The following is a 16,134-nucleotide window of genomic DNA, read 5'->3' on the forward strand; positions in this document are numbered from 1 at the left end:
CTAATGGTCTTGATTTATAAAGGAGTTTAAAACAGCAGGCTGCTGGATTTTGGAAGTTACTCGTGTTTTTGTATTGAAAGACAACCATTTGTGGCCTCAGGGGCTCTGAACTTTGGAGCGTGGGTTGGCGACCACGGGGCCCTCAGCTGAGTCCTGGCATTGCTTCCACTTACTTGTGCCAGGCTCCTCACTTTCAGCTATGCTATCCGACCACCCTTGGTCAACTCTTGTTCTTTTCCGACCCCGACGCTATTAGGTTTGCGAGGGCTAGGGAGTCTTTCATTTTCACGCCCTTCGTGGCTCTTGTCTTACTTTGGCCGATATCTTCATTTTTCGAAGTGTCGGATCCCTTCCATTTTTCCCTCTGATTAGTGTTATATAGAGGATGGTTGCCCAGTTGTACTTCCTCTTAAAACAATAATCACCACCACCACCACCACAACCATTTGTGCATAAAAATCCTGTTGCATCTATGAGTGATTTTCCTCACTTCAGTTTTCCTGAAATCGGGCATTCATAGTTATTGAGTGACGTTATTTGCGAGTGTGCTATTCCTGTATTCTTAAATAACACAGCCACATAAATAACAGAGATATTTGACAGATTTGAACGCGAGAAAGCAAAACACTTAAACAGAAAAGTGTGTGAAAATATTTATTTTCTAGAGTATTTACTACCTACCGGTAACATTATTTTGTACAGTTTTACCGCTGCGGGTGGATACGTTCTTCACTGAATTTCTTTATTAAAGTGTAAGGTGTGATTCAAATATGTTTGAGTGATTGGCTACAGAAATATACTAAACACTTAACGTGTGCTGTAATGAACAATCGTGTTTCAATGCCAGTGAAGCAGCGTATTAGGCGTATTAGCGCAGTCATAGTAGAGGGCGATGCCTACGGGAACTGGACCGATAGAAATGCGGGGCACAAGTAGTTTTACGAACGTCCGCTAGAGGTCTCGACATTGTGCTATGCCGTTCGCGAAATACATTCAAATACATTCAATCAATAGTACATGTTGGTTTTTAAAGATGTAAATATCTAAAAATAATGAAGTGAGGACCACCTAAATGTGATCTAGAGTGATTGAATATAAAGTAAAGCACATTTAAGTGATATTTGGAATTATTTTAGACGAAGTCAAGTGCAATAAATAATAAAAGTAATACACTAAAATTACTTACCATGATCACTGCTCGTATCACATTTTTAAGTTCCTCCAACTTAATGGCTTTGTCCTGACATTATTTTCCACGTCATGAGCGTCTGTAATGTTATGAGCTTCATTGTCGAGTATTGGTTTTAAAAGTTTTGTAATGAGATCCTACAGTCAGTGCTCTCTGATCACACTCGTCACATTTGAATGCCTCATTGAACTTTGGAACAACAAAAACGTTAAGTATTTAAAACTAAATTCGTATTGCCCAGATAACGTAAGGAGTGACGCGTAAAATTCAACATATTTTGCAGAAAGTAAACAAATTTCCTTGAGAGGTGGAGTAATGCTCCACGATCTTGCATCCTAATGAGGCACATCAGTGGTCTGTCAGCAGTGACCGAGGAAATCTGACCCAAGCATGATTCACAATTGGAATTTTGTCCGCAACAACAACCTATCATGGCCAAGGAACACAACTCCAGAGTGACAGGTTTCTCTGAAAAGTCATGGTGTCATTCTTAATATCAATAGCGTCTGAGATAATATAAAACTTGCAGATATTTAAAAATAGTACATCTGAAAGAAAATACAATAATCGCGAATTGATTAGTTAGCTTACCTTCGAGCGTCTCAAGTAATTCCAAAACTGTTGTTGGTAAGATTACGACTATAGTGGTACTCTGGGCTTGATAGCCATTTCATCTATGATAAGGGATCCTAACGTTTCCTCCACGCATGTCAAATTCATGGCTTCGTAATGGAGGTCTCCCTGTGGGTGGGGGCGGTAGAATAACGCCCACGGTATCCTCTGCCTGTCGTAAGAGGCGACTAAAAGGGGCCCCAGAGGCTCTGAAGTTTGGAGCGTGGGTTGGCCCTTAGCTGGGTCCTGGCATTGCTTCCACTTACTTGTGCCAGGCTCCTCACTTTCATCTATCCTATCCGACCTCCCTTGGTCAACTCTTGTTCTTTTCCGACCCCGACGCTATTAGGTTTACGAGGGCTAGGGGGTCTTTCATTTTCATGCCCTTCGTGGCCCTTTTCTTCCTTTGGCCGATATCTTCATTTTTCGAAGTGTCGGATCTCTTCCATTTTTCCCCTCTGATTAGTGTTATATAGAGGATGGTTGCCCAGTTGTACTTCCTCTTAAAACCCCCCTGTGGGTGGGGGCGGTAGAATAACACCCACGGTATCCCCTGCCTGTCGTAAGAGGCGACTAAAAGGGCCCTCAGGGGCTCTGAACTTTGGAGCGTGGGTTGGCGACCACGGGGCCCTTAGCTGAGTCCTGGCATTACTTCCACTTACTTGTGCCAAGCTCCTCACTTTCGTCCATCCTATACGACCTCTCTTGGTCAACTCTTGTTCTTTTCCGACCCCGACGCTATTAGGTTTGCGAGGGCTAGGGAGTCTTTCATTTTCACGCCCTTCGTGGCCCTTGTCTTCCTTTGGCCGATATCTTCATTTTTCGAAGTGTTGGACCCCTTCCATATTTTCCCTCTGATTAGTGTTATATAGAGGATGGTTGCCTAGTTGTACTTCCTCTTAAAACAATAATCACCACCACCACCTTCCTCTTAAAACAATAACCACCACCACCACCACCACCTCGTAATGGAGGCTTTCTTTAATGAGGGATGTTATTCCAGTTTCTCCATTCGAAAGTGTCTTTTGATGCGGAAGTCGGAGGCAGTGAAGTGATCTAATGAATCTGTAGCTCATAAACTGAAGTCTCAATATTTAAAACGTAAATTAGACTCTGGACGTCCCAGGTGACCATAGGGAACATAATTTGCCCTCCTGTCTGGACTTCTCCTTTAAAACTCGATCGACAGGAAACTATTGAACTTACACTACCATATACCATATTTTATAGTGTATATGAAATTTACTTGGAGTTAATTTGAACTCGAACAATAAGTGAAATCTATACGCAAACCTATTAAAAACACGTTTCTCCATATGTTAACCCACTGCAGCAAATGCAAACTATAGCACGATGTCGAGACATCTGGTTCCCCCTGTGGGTGGGGGCGGTAGAATAACACCCACGGTATCCCCTGCCTGTCGTAAGAGGCGACTAAAAGGGGCCCCAAGGGCTCTGAACTTTGGAGCGTGGGTTGGCGACCACGGGGCCCTCAGCTGAGTCCTGGCATTGCTTCCACTTACTTGTGCCAGGCTCCTCACTTTCATCTATCCTGTCTGACCTCTCTTGGTCAACACTTGTTCTTTTCCGACCCCGACGCTATTAGGTTTGCGAGGGCTAGGGAGTCTTTCATTTTCACGCCCTTCGCGGCCCTTGCCTTCCTTAGGCCGATATCTTCATTTTTCGAAGTGTCGGACCCCTTCCATATTTTCCCTCTGATTAGTGTTATATAGAGGATGGTTCCCTAGTTGTACTTCCTCTTAAAACAATAATCACCACCACCACCTCGAGACATCTGGCGGTGGTAGTGCGATCCTGGTTTTTATGCTGAGAACTAGCGCTCACTTCTCTTAGGCAACGGTAGCACACTTATGCACCATGCATTAAGCCGAAGTCAGGACTAACAGAAATGAACTAGTGTGACGACTCCCTCTGAATCCCATGTTAACATTCTCCCCCTGTGGGTGGGGACGTTAGAATAACACCCACGGTATCCCCTGCCTGTCGTAAGAGGCGACTAAAAGGAGCTCCAGGGGCTCTGAACTTGGGAACGTGGGTTGACCACGACGGGGTTCTGAGCTGAGTCCTGGCATTGCTTCCACTTACTTGTGCCAGGCTCCTCACTTTCATTTACCTAATTCGGCCTCCCTTGGTCAACTTTTGTTGTTTTCCGACCCCGACGGTATTAGAGCACTCGAGGCCTAGGAAGTCTTTCTTTTTCACGGCCCTCCGTGGCCCTCGTCTTTCTTTGGTCGATAGCTTCATTTTCGAAGTTTCGGACCCCTTCCATTTTTTCCCTCTGCTTAGTGTTACATAGAGGATGGTTGCCTAGTTGTACTTTCTCTTAAAACAATCACGACCACCACCACCACCACCACCACTCCCAAAATTTCTTCATGAATACACTGTGCTGCATCTTACGCCCTATGAACCACTGTGTTCCTTTTTTGAGGTTTCTCCACGAATTTGTGTTTGGCTACTACTGCACTAAAGGCTCCACGATCTACGACAACCCCCTGTGGGTGGGGGCGGTAGAATAACACACACGGTATCCCCTGCCTGTCGTAAGAGGCGACTAAAAGGGGCCCCAGGGGCTCTGAACTTTGGAGCGTAGATTGGCGACCACGGGGCCCTTAGCTGAGTCCTGGCATTGCTTCCACTTACTTGTCCCAGGCTCCTCACTCTCATCTATCCTATCCGACGTCCCTTGATCAACTCTTGTTCTTTTCCGACCCCGACGCTATTAGGTTTGCGAGGGCTAGGGAGTCTTTCATTTTCACGCCCTTCGTGGCCCTTGTCTTTCTTTGACCGATACCTTCATTTTTCGAAGTGTCGGATCCCTTCCATTTTTTCTCTCTGATTAGTGTTATATAGAGGATGGTTGCCTAGTTGTACTTCCTCTTAAAACAATAATCACCACCACCACCGATCTGCGACATCCGTGATATTCATTTCTTGGAGGTCTGCTTTAGTTTCGTCTAGCCGTTTTATTTTTACCTTCTCTGAATTGATTACTTCAAGTAATCTTTCGGTGAGTCTGTCGCTGTCCGGCCTCAGGGGCTCTACACTTTGGAGCGTGGGTTGGCGACCACGGGGCCCTCAGCTGAGTCCTGGCATTGCTTCCACTTACTTGTGCCAGGCTCCTCACTTTCATCTATCCTATCCGACTTCACTTGGTCAACTCTTGTTCTTTTCCGACCCCGACGCTATTAGGTTTGCGAAGGCTAGGGAGTCTTTCCTTTTCACGCCCTTCGTGGCCCTTGTCTTCCTATGGCCGATATCTTCAATTTTCGAAGTGTCGGATCCCTTCCATTTTTTCCCTCTGATTAGTGTTATATAGAGGATGGTTGCCTAGTTGTACTTCCTCTTAAAACAATAATCACCACCACCACCACCACCACCATCTGTCGCTGTCCATTCTATAGATATAGCCATAGAATTTCAGGCGTCTCTTGTGTACGGCATCGGTGAACCTGTCAGGTAATGAGTAGAGGTCCTCTGTTCTCTTAATGAAAATCCACAGCCTATTTCCAGTCATTCGACCGCGTCAGGAATGGAATGAATGGAGCCCCCATCTAGCGACGAGGATAGGAAATGTGCCGGCTGCCGAAGCCTGTCTGTTCTCTGGGGCAATGATAAGTGACTGACAGATGACATGAAATGTTAATGGAGAGTGTTGCTGGAATGAAAGATGGCAAGGAAAACCGGAGTGCCCGGAGGAAAACCTGTCCCGCCTCCGCTTTTTCCAGCACAAATCTCACATGGAGTGATCGGGATTTGAACCACGGTATCCAGCGGTGAGAGCGCCTGAGCCACGGAGGCTCTCGTTCGCCTCTTAATCCACATTCCATTTTCTCTCGTGGGACCATACATTTTCCGGAGAATTTTCCTTTCTTTTCAATTTCTATAATATTAGAGCGATATGGTCTGAGGATTATTATTATTATTATTATTATTATTATTATTATTATTATTATTATTATTATTATTATTATCATTATTATTTGCACCCCATTTTGCCGTACTAAATGATCTGTGTTTTTGTTCCAGTGATGGGCTCGCTGACGGCAAAACTGGAGAAGCCATGGCACACGTCCGAGATGGGTGAGTGAGTAATGTGCAACATTAGCTGCTTGACAACAGCCATTTCACTCGCTCCTACTGTAACTCAAGATGCTATGTTGTGTGTTCTTTCCGCATCTCAATAGAGAAATTGTTCTCCTTTTTCAGCTTATCTCCCCCTGTGGTTGGGGGCGGTAGAATAACACCCACGGTATCCCCTGCCTGTCGTAAGAGGCGACTAAAAGGGGCCCCACGGGCCATAGTACTCCTGTATTGCGCATGACATATATATAGAATTCGAAGTTTTGACCAATTGTATTTCCTGATTTCTCCTGATTTTTGGTTTTGTGAATTTCGCAGGTATGTGGGTACTACATGCACTGCTACTGAAAACATTCTGAAGTGAACGAGTGGATTTCGAAAAGAAAAAAAAAGAGCATTGCAGCTTAAGTAAGCATTTTTACAAACCTAGGGCGGAGGCACTTTTACGGGGTATTCGATGGACCTCTATATCATGTCCGAGAAATGTCATTTCTTTACAATATTAATGCTTCTAACACTCCTTCAGAATATTCCCTGTCCAATTTCTAATCATTCACATCCCCTTGTGGGTAGGGCGGTAACCCCTGCCTGTCGTAAGAGGCTACTAAAAGCCTCCCGCGGGCTCTAAACATGGGGAGCGTGGGTTGGCGACCACGGGTCTCTTAGCTGAGTCCTGGCATTGCTTCCACTTACTTGTGCCAAGCTCCTCACTTTCATCTATTCTACTAGATCTTCCTTGATCAACTCTTGTTCTTTTCCGACCCCGACGCTATTAGGTTTGCGAGGCCCTTGTCTTCCTATGGCCGATATCTTCATTTTTCGAAGTGTTGGATCCCTTCCATTTTTCCCTCTGATTAGTGTTATATAGAGGATGGTTGCCTAGTTGTACTTCCTCTTAAAACAATAATCACCACCACCACCACCACTTTCAGCTTATCGATTTGTTTCATACAACCATCGCGGGTGGTAATGTTTAACCCTGCGGTCACTTTCTCCCCCCCCCCCCCCCCAGTAGATGGCCAACAAACGTTCACTTCCTGACACAAACAGGACTGTTGTACGGAAGAATCAGTCAGTTTTCTTACACCCATAGCTACATCGTGGCTGACTTATCACCAAATCGATCACTGTTCAAATCCCGGCCAAAGCACTAGCATTTTTGAAATGCAGTAAAATCTCGATAATACGCGCCCGTTTATTGCGCCATCGCACAGTGCGAAATATCAAGAATCTAGCCGGCCAAAAAGCGTATCTCGGAAACTAATGGACCGATTTACATAAAACTTAGTATCTAACTCCTAATATTGGAGATAATTAAGTGTGTGGTCAATCAAATACAAAGAACAAATTACTACGCCAGGAATAGAATTAGTAATCTTTGTAATTTTAATAACTTTTCGTTATAGCTTTAAGAAATTAAATAGATGTTAATAGTGGGACATGCTGTTTAGAATGTTTAAAAACAGATACAGGAATACATGTACTTGCCAAACAATTTATTCATTAGATACAGTTACATCAGAATCGCTATCGTCACTTTCATTATCTCCTTCGGCAGAACCAGATACAGTTGAGCACTTCTCGTGAAAGCGGAATCAACTTCCTCCTCCCTGATTTCCCTAAGCTGGTAACATAAGGGTCCGATTATATAAGCAGCCTCTGGAAAATGTCAGTATTTGTGTCTTTCTGGAAGGTTTGCTATTATATTTATTCCTGCACTCCTGGGCTTCCTCGGAGAGGTGTCCAATGGGTATAATACAGTGCCATGACCCAAGAGTTTGTGCAAAGTTACAGGCATGTAATACGATTTGTATTTTTGTAAGTACAATTGTATAGTTTCCTTTGCGTACATGCCAAATGTCACTTTGTCAATGGCATACCCACACGAAAGTGTTACTACGATAGCACGTAGATGGTTTATTAAATTTATATCTACTCCACTATCCGCAGAAGTGGAAGCCTCTCTGAAGATTCTTCTAGCGGTTTCCATCATTGGTATTGCCAGCACTTTGCTTCGGATATCAACCAATAGACGCGTTTCCTCCCTGAACTTCTGTAATGAAGACATCTACAGTATTTATTTATTGCGTGTGTATTTTAGGCTTTAAATCAGTGCGTAAATGTATTGTGTTGAATGAGAGTTATGCGATATGCCTACGTGTGGGATTTATTTCTTTAACATTAATACTGTGATCTTTTGTAGTCATCTGCAGTATGTATTTACTGCGTCTGTTTTCTAGCTTTTATTGTCTGGATAAATTTATTAAATGCAATTAAATACATAAGTTTTCCAGCTAACCCATTCCCCAGTGTGCTAAGTTGGGCTCATCAGTTGGTAAATAGCACACCCACCAAGACACATGGCTAGTGCATACCGTGGAGGCCACTGCGAAACGTTGGCAACCAGGAATGAGTTAGCTGGAAGATGTATAATGTCCAATAACGGACCATTTATATTGGTATTAAGTGGTATGTTCCGAGCTATCAGCGGAGAGATGGCGTGGAATAACATCAGTAGACGAATAAGTTTGAGTGGTGTCTTTAAAAAAGTAGGAAAGCTCACAATATGAAGATAAAGCTGGAATTCAAGAGGACAAATTGGGGCAAATGGTTGTTTATAGGGAGGGGAGTTAGGGTTTGGAATAACTTACCAAGGGAGATGTTCAATAAATTTCCAATTTCTTTGCAATCATTTAAGAAAAGGCTAGGAAAACAACAGATAGGGAATCTGCCACCTGGGTGACTGCCCTAAATGCAGATCAGTAGTGAGTGATTGAATCACCCGCCCCTCAAGTCCATAAAATTATTTGTCTATTTTCTCTCGCAATTTGCCTTATATTTCAGTGCTGAGGTTTCTTATGTGCCGTAGTTTACCTCTGGTTCTGTACAAACCAAAAGTGGCCCCTGTAAATCCCACGTCCCCTTCGTTCATAAAAGTAATTTGTAGCTTAGTCTCTTCAGCCTTTTGTCTTGAACTTACATACTGAATATCACAAATTTATGTGCCGCCGTTTTCCCGTGATGGCGTTGAGCGGAGCCGTTCGATATGGCAACCCTGTTGTCATAAGAGCAATACTGTTTTTTTAACATGGAATGAGCTATAGTATCCCACTGTGGGTGGGGGCGGTAGAATAACACCCACGGTATCCCCTGCCTATCGTAAGAGGCGACTAAAAGAGGCCCCAGGGGCTCTAAATTTTGGAGCGTGGGTTGGCGACCACGGGGTCCTCAGCTGGGTCCTGGCATTGCTTCCACTTGTGCCAGGTTCCTCACTTTCATCTATCCTATCCGACCTCTCTTGGTCAACTCTTGTTTTTTTCCGACCCCGACGCTATTAGGTTTGCGAGGGCTAGGGAGTCTTTCATTTTCACGCCCTTCGTGGCCCTTGTCTTCCTTTGGCCGATAGCTTCATTTGTCGAAGTGTCGGACCCCTTCCATTTTTTCTCTCTGATTAGTGTTATATAGAGAATGGTTGCCAAGTTGTCCTTCCTTTTAAAACAATAATCACCACCACCACCACCACCACCATCATCGATCCGCTTATATTCAGTGCTGTTCCTCAACAGCTCGAAAACCGTCTCCGGGTTAGAGTACATGGCTTCTGAAGAAAATTAATTACTCTCTTGGTCGCGCCTGGTCGCAGCAAAAAGGTTAGTTTTCTATCCATTAAAGTATAGATAACTCATCCAATAACTTTCATTGCGAAAACAAAGGCAATCCATTTTGAAAGTCAGCTCAAATTTGTATTGTTAGATAGCGCTTGGACACCATGTATCTGAATTTTAAGTGCATATTTCGGGCAACAATATAGTAATTTTCAGAAAATGCTACATACTATATAAAAATACACACATCTAATATAATCACATTGCAAGGTAAAGAAATATTTAGTTCTGACGTCTTTACTGAGCCCTCACTGCGCGCTCGCCTCGCCAGAATATGATGCCCTGACGGAGGAGAGCCACTTTAGGTCTTCGGTGAGATTAGATAATCAGACAGTGCGACTTTTCAATACTTAATATCTGTACCCAAGAATGTTATAAACACGTCTCACAGAAAATGCGCACCAAAGACAAGGGTTGAAAATACTATTTTTGGCCGGCTGGATGCTCGAAATTACCCACTGTGCATCGCGGGTATTACCCGCTTTACACCGTTATATCGCGCTTCGCTCTTTTTTTTTTCTAGTTGCTTTGCGTCGCACCGACACAGATAGGTCTTATGGCGACGATGGGACATAAAAGGGCTAGGACTGGGAAGAAAGCGGCCGTGGCCTTAATTAAGGTACAGCCCCAGCATTTGCCTGATGTGAAAATGGGGAAACCACGGAAAACCATCTTCAGGACTCCGACAGTGGGGTTCAAACCTATTATCTCCCTAATACTGGATACTGGCCGCACTTAAGCCCCCTATGGGTGGGGGCTGTAGAATAATACCCACGGTAATCCCTGCCTGTCGTAAGAGGCGACTAAAAGGGGCCCCAGGGGCTCTGAACTTTGGAGCGTGGGTTGGCGACTACGGGGCCCTTAGCTGAGTCCTGGCATTGCTTCCACTTACTTGTGCCAGGTTCCTCACTTTCACCTATCCTATCCGACCTCCCTTGGTCAACTCTTGTTCTTTTCCGACCCCGACGCTATTAGGTTTGCGAGGGCTAGGGAGTCTTTCATTTTCATGTCCTTCGTGGCCCTTGTCTTCCTTTGGCCTATATATTCATTTTTCGAAGTGTCGGATCCCTTCTGTTTTTCCTCTGATTAGTGTTATATAGAGGATGGTTGCCAAGTTGTACTTCCTCTTAAAACAATAATCACCACCACCTTGTACTTCCTCTTAATAATCACCACCACCACCTGGCCGCACTTAAGCGACTGCAGCTATCGTCGCTCCCATTTAAGACGCTATTTCTTGCGCGAAAATATTCTTCGGTTAATTTTCAGCAAAGTTGAGGAGAAATGGAAAATTTTACTCCTTCGGCGCAAGGGTATCTAAGACTTGAAGAAATCTGTAGTAGGAGTATGTTGACGGTCAGATATTGCTACCGAAATTCTACAGTGTGTACAGAGTAGGCACACTGGTGGACTAATACCGCAGAGGCAAAGAGAAGCCAATTTAGTTATCGAAAGTTGGAAATAGGCCTATAGACATTACCGTTTCTGAGCATGTGAAAGTGCAAATCCACAGCCTGTTTCCAGTCGTTCGACCGGGTCAGGAATGGAATGAATGAAGCCCTCCATCTAGCGGCGAGGATAGGAATTGTGCCGGCTGCCGAAGCCTATCGCACTCCTCTGGGGGCAATGATTAATGAATGACAGATGGAATGAAATGATATTGGAGAGTGTTGCTGGAATTAAAGATGACGGGGAAAACCGGAGTACCCGGAGAAAAACCTGTCCCACCTCCGCTTTGTCCAGTGAAAGTCTCACATGGACCGAGCTCGATAGCTGCAAAGTGCGGCCAGTATCCAGTATTCGGGAGATAGTAGGTTCGAACCCCACTGTCGGCAGCCCTGAAAATGGTTTTCCGTGGTTTCCTATTTTCACACCAGGCAAATGCTGGGGCTGTACCTTAATTAAGGCCACGGCCGCTTCCTTCCCACTCCTAGCCGTTTCCTGTCCCATCGTCGCCATAAGACCTATCTGTGTCAGTGCGACGCGAAAGCAACTAGCAAAAAAAAAAAAAAAAAAAAGTCTCACATGGAGTGACCGGGATTTGAACCACGGAACCCAACTGTGAGCCCCAGGGGCTCTGAACTTTGGAGCGTGGGTTGGCGACCACGAGGCCCTTAGCTGAGTCCTGGCATTGCTTCCACTTACTTGTGCCAGGCTCCTCACTTTCATCTGTCCTATCCGACCTCGCTTGGTCAACTCTTATTCTTTTCCGACCCCGACGCTATTAGGTTTGCGAGGGCTAGGGAGTCTTTCATTTTCACGCCTTTCGTGGCCCTTGTCTTCCTTTGGCCGATATCTTCATTTTTCGAAGCGTCGGATCCCTTCCATTTTTCCCCTCTGATTAGTGTTATATACAGGATGGTTGCCCAGTTGTACTTCCTCTTAAAACAATAATCACCACCACCACCTAACCGAATTTCGAATAATAGAGAGATAAATACACGTGAAGAATGGGACAAATGGCCGAGAAATGTTAAGTTACCTACCTCGAGATACTGAAAAGTCGAGACATCGAGGTTCGATTGTAATTGTGTTAAAGACAAAGTACGGGTGTCCATACCACGAAAAACGTAATATTAAGCAATTTTCTCAATTGTGTTGAAAGGGCCCGGGAAGGTTACAAATTGTTTTGGATAGCTCTTAAGTATATGTATTCGAATATCACTTCCGGTATAAATGCAGTTTTGGAAAACCAGCCTAATGTTCCTATTTTATTGGGCAGTGAAGGTATCCCTTGCCGCAGGGCCAGTTTGTTTGCCGGGGAAGAGCAGGTAGGCCACGCTGCTACCTGGAGGTTCCTTTTATTCACTGCATTAGAAGGGAAGTGCGACACAATAACATCACAGTAGGATGGAACCACATGTGAATACAACTGTAGCCTATAAACGTCAGTGTAATTGATGATCAGCACACAAAGGACAGTTTCTTAACAGTTTGCATTCCAGAAGTCAGAGTCTAATATACTGTAGAGATGGCGTTGGCTCACCTGTGGCAAGATTCTGCCTCAAATTCTGGGGGAAGTAACTTACCTTACGTAGCCATTGAAAATATTGTGAACCTATCTTAAACGGAATCTCAACGGATCAGATCATTTTCCGCTCAAGCCAGGTTTTCGTTTAATGAAGTTGTACTAGAAAATAGTGTATATTCCCCATTTATTCGCGCCAGACACTTGAAACGCCAAACATTACTAGAATACATAAAATTGATTGCCTGATTTTCCCTGAAACTTTAGCCAAGGAAATTAAAACAATCATATTGGAGTAATTCCGCCTTTTGGACGAATTCCTGTCGCATCTTTAAACTTCTGACGACATCTTGCAAGTCTTCGGTCTACACTCAATCGTTTCTCCTCTTCTTTCTGGAACCACAGGTGGTGGCCCAAGGGGCACTCAACTTGGGAGAGTGGGTTGGTGACCTCAAGGCCATTAGCTGAGTCCTGGCATTGCTTCCACTTACTTTTGCCCCGATGTTATTGGATCACTCGAGCCCTAGAGAGTCTTCCATTTTCACGCCCTTCGTGACCCATGTCTTTCTTTGACCGATACCTTCATTTTTCGAAGTGTCGGATCCCTTCCATTTTCTCTCTCTGATATGGTTCATGGTGTGGGTTACTGTAGTCACGTCCTAGTTCGTGAACCATGGGCAACGGCTGAGTGGCCTAGTAAGTGGTCCTGAGAGTCGGGATACCAGTTGCTATGGAATGGGAGAGGGTATCTCGGACATATTCTGAGTCATGGCCCTCCTTGTGCTCAGGCGGCTAGGACTGTACATTTCACCGGTGGTCCATAACCCGTTAGAGGAGAGATACTCACTTGGACTATGTGCAAGTAGGGTAGCATCCTGCTTCATGAATTTACCGAGCTCAGAACATTTTAAGCAAGCCTCGGACCTATGGGAGTAATGGAGTCCCACTCCCATTTGACAGGCGAGGGACTCCTTGGAAACAACTTGGCGAACGAAATGGAATTCGATGGGGAGCTATCAATATTAATGGGGCTTATGGAAGAAAGAAAGTAGAATTGGCTGAGTCAGCAAAGAGGATGCATCTGGATGTGCTAGGAGTAAGTGATATTCGGTTAAGGGGAGATAGCGAGGAAGAGATAGGAAAGTGTACTTGACGGGTGTTAGAAAGGGAAGAGCAGAGTCTGGGGTAGGGTTCTTTATCAGGAATACCATTGCACGCAACATAGTTTCTGTTAGGCACGTAAATGAGCGAATGATGTGGGTAGATTTGTCAGATGGAGGAATTAGGACAAGAATTGTGTCCGTGTATTCACCATGTGAGGGTGCAGATGAGGATGAAGTTGACAAGTTTTATGAAGCATTGAGTGACATCGTGGTCAGAGTCAACAGCAAGGATAGAATAGTGCTAATGGGCGATTTCAATGCGAGAGTTGGGAATAGAACTGAAAGATAAGAAAAGGTGATTGGTAAATGTGGGAAAGACATGGAAGCTAATGGAAATGGTAAGCGTTTGCTGGACTTCTGTGCTAGTATGGGTTTAGCAGTTACGAATACATTCTTCAAGCATAAGGCTATTCACCGCTACACATGGGATGCTAGGGGCACCAGATCTATAATAGACTATATCTTAACCGACTTCGAATTCGGGAAATCTGTTACGAATGTACGAGTTTTCCGGGGATTTTTCGATGATACAAACCACTATCTGATCTGTAGTGAACTAAATATCTCTAGGCCTAGAATAGAGAAAGTTAAATCTGTCTGCAAACGAATAAGGGTAGAAAATCTCCAGGACGAGGAAATTAGACACAAGTACATGGATATGATTAGTGAGAAGTTTCGAACAGTAGACAGTAACCTTTTCAGATTATAGAAAGTGAATGGGTAGCATGCAGGGATGCTGTAGTAGAAACAGCAAGGGAATGCCTAAGAACAACTGTGTGTAAAAATGGGAAAAGGAGAACATCTTGGTGGAATGATGAAGTGAGAGCGGCCTGTAAACGCAAAAAGAAGGCTTATCAGAAATGGCTCCAAACAACGGCCGAGGCAGACAGGGATTTGTACGTAGATGAAAGAAACGGAGCGAAACAAATAGTTGTTGAATCCAAAAATAATTCGTGGAAAGATGTTGGTAATAACCTGGAAAGGCTAGGTCAAGCAGCAGGGAAACCTTTCTGGACAGTAATAAAGAATCTCAGGAAGGGAGGGAAAAAGGAAATGAACAGTGTTTTGAGTAATTCAGGTGAACTCATAATCGATCCTAGGGAATCACTGGAGGGGTGGCGGGAATATTTTGAACACCTTCTCAATGTAAAAGGAAATCATCCTGGTGGTGTTGCGAACAGCCAAGCTCATGGGGAGGAGGAAAATAATGAAATTACGCTTGAGGAAGTGGAAAGGGTGGTAAATAAACTCCATTGTCATAAAGCAGCAGGAATAGGTGAAATTAGACCTGAAATGGTGATGTATAGTGGAAAGGCAGGGATGAAATGGCTTCATAGAGTAGTAAGATTAGCATGGAGTGTTGGTAAGGTACCTTCAGATTAGGCAAAATCAGTAATTGCATCTATCTATTAGAAGGGAACAGGAAGGATTGCAACAACTATCGAGGTATCTCATTGATTAGTATACCGGGCAAAGTATTCACTGGCATCTTGGAAGGGAGAGTGTGATCAGTCGTTGAGAGGAAGTTAGATGAAAACCAGTGTGGTTTCAGACCACAGAGAGGCCGTAAGGATCAGATTTTCAGTATGCGGCAGGTAATTGAAAAATCCTACGAGAGAAATAGGCAGTTGTGTTTGTTTCGTTGATCTAGAGAAAGCATATGACAGTGTACGTATGTTGGGTATTCAGCCCGAAGGCTGGTTTGATCTTCTGCAACTGTCATAGATGGCCTAGGTATCACTGAAGAGGCGTACTAGGGAAATGAGAAGTGAGGTAGTTTCCCGTTGCTTTCCACCGAGTGAAAAGACGTTCGCTATACTTGGGGAATATGGAATTAAAGGTACATTATTCAAACCAATCAAAGGCATTTATGTTGACAATTGAGCTTCAGTGAGAATTGATGGTAGAATGAGCTCTTGGTTCAGGATACTTACGGGGGTTAGAGAAGGCTGTAATCTTTCACCTTTGCTGTTCGTAGTTTACATGGATCATCTGCTGAAAGGTATAAAATGGCAGGGAGGGATTCAGTTAGGTGGAAATGTAGTAAGCAGTCTGCCCTATGCTGACGACTTGGTCTTAATGGCAGACTGTGCCGAAAGCCTGCAGTCTAATATCTTGGAACTTGAAAAGAGGTGCAATGAGTATGGTATGAAAATTAGCCTCTCGAAGACTAAGCTGATGTCAGTAGGTAAGAAATTCAAGAGAACTGAATGTCACATTGGTGATACAAAGCTAGAACAGGTCGATGATTTCAAGTATTTAGGTTGTGTGTTCTCCCAGGATGGTAATATAGTAAATGAGATTGAATCAAGGTGTAGTAAAGCTAATGCAGTGAGCTCGCAGTTGCGATCAACAGTATTCTGTAAGAAGGAAGTCAGCTCCCAGTCGAAAATATCTTTACATTGGTCTGTTTTCAGACCAACTTTGCTTTAG

General features: G+C 44.1%; 1 protein-coding gene across 4 annotated transcripts in view; it reads left to right on the plus strand.

Moving 5' to 3' along the window:
• Positions 1–16,134, plus strand: part of LOC136881941 (uncharacterized) — a 478,253-nt gene that overhangs the window by 379,787 nt on the left and 82,332 nt on the right. For all 4 annotated transcript variants that reach the window (XR_010861050.2, XM_067154405.2, XM_068229428.1 and 1 more), the window contains exon 3: positions 5,852–5,905. Coding sequence is in view for 3 of the 4 variants with exons in the window: in XM_067154405.2 (XP_067010506.2) it covers positions 5,852–5,905 (54 nt within the window). In the remaining variant the exon portion in view is untranslated. The remainder of the gene's footprint in view (positions 1–5,851; positions 5,906–16,134) is intronic.

Source organism: Anabrus simplex, chromosome 10 (assembly GCF_040414725.1).
Source record: "Anabrus simplex isolate iqAnaSimp1 chromosome 10, ASM4041472v1, whole genome shotgun sequence".
NCBI lineage: Eukaryota > Metazoa > Arthropoda > Insecta > Orthoptera > Tettigoniidae > Anabrus > Anabrus simplex.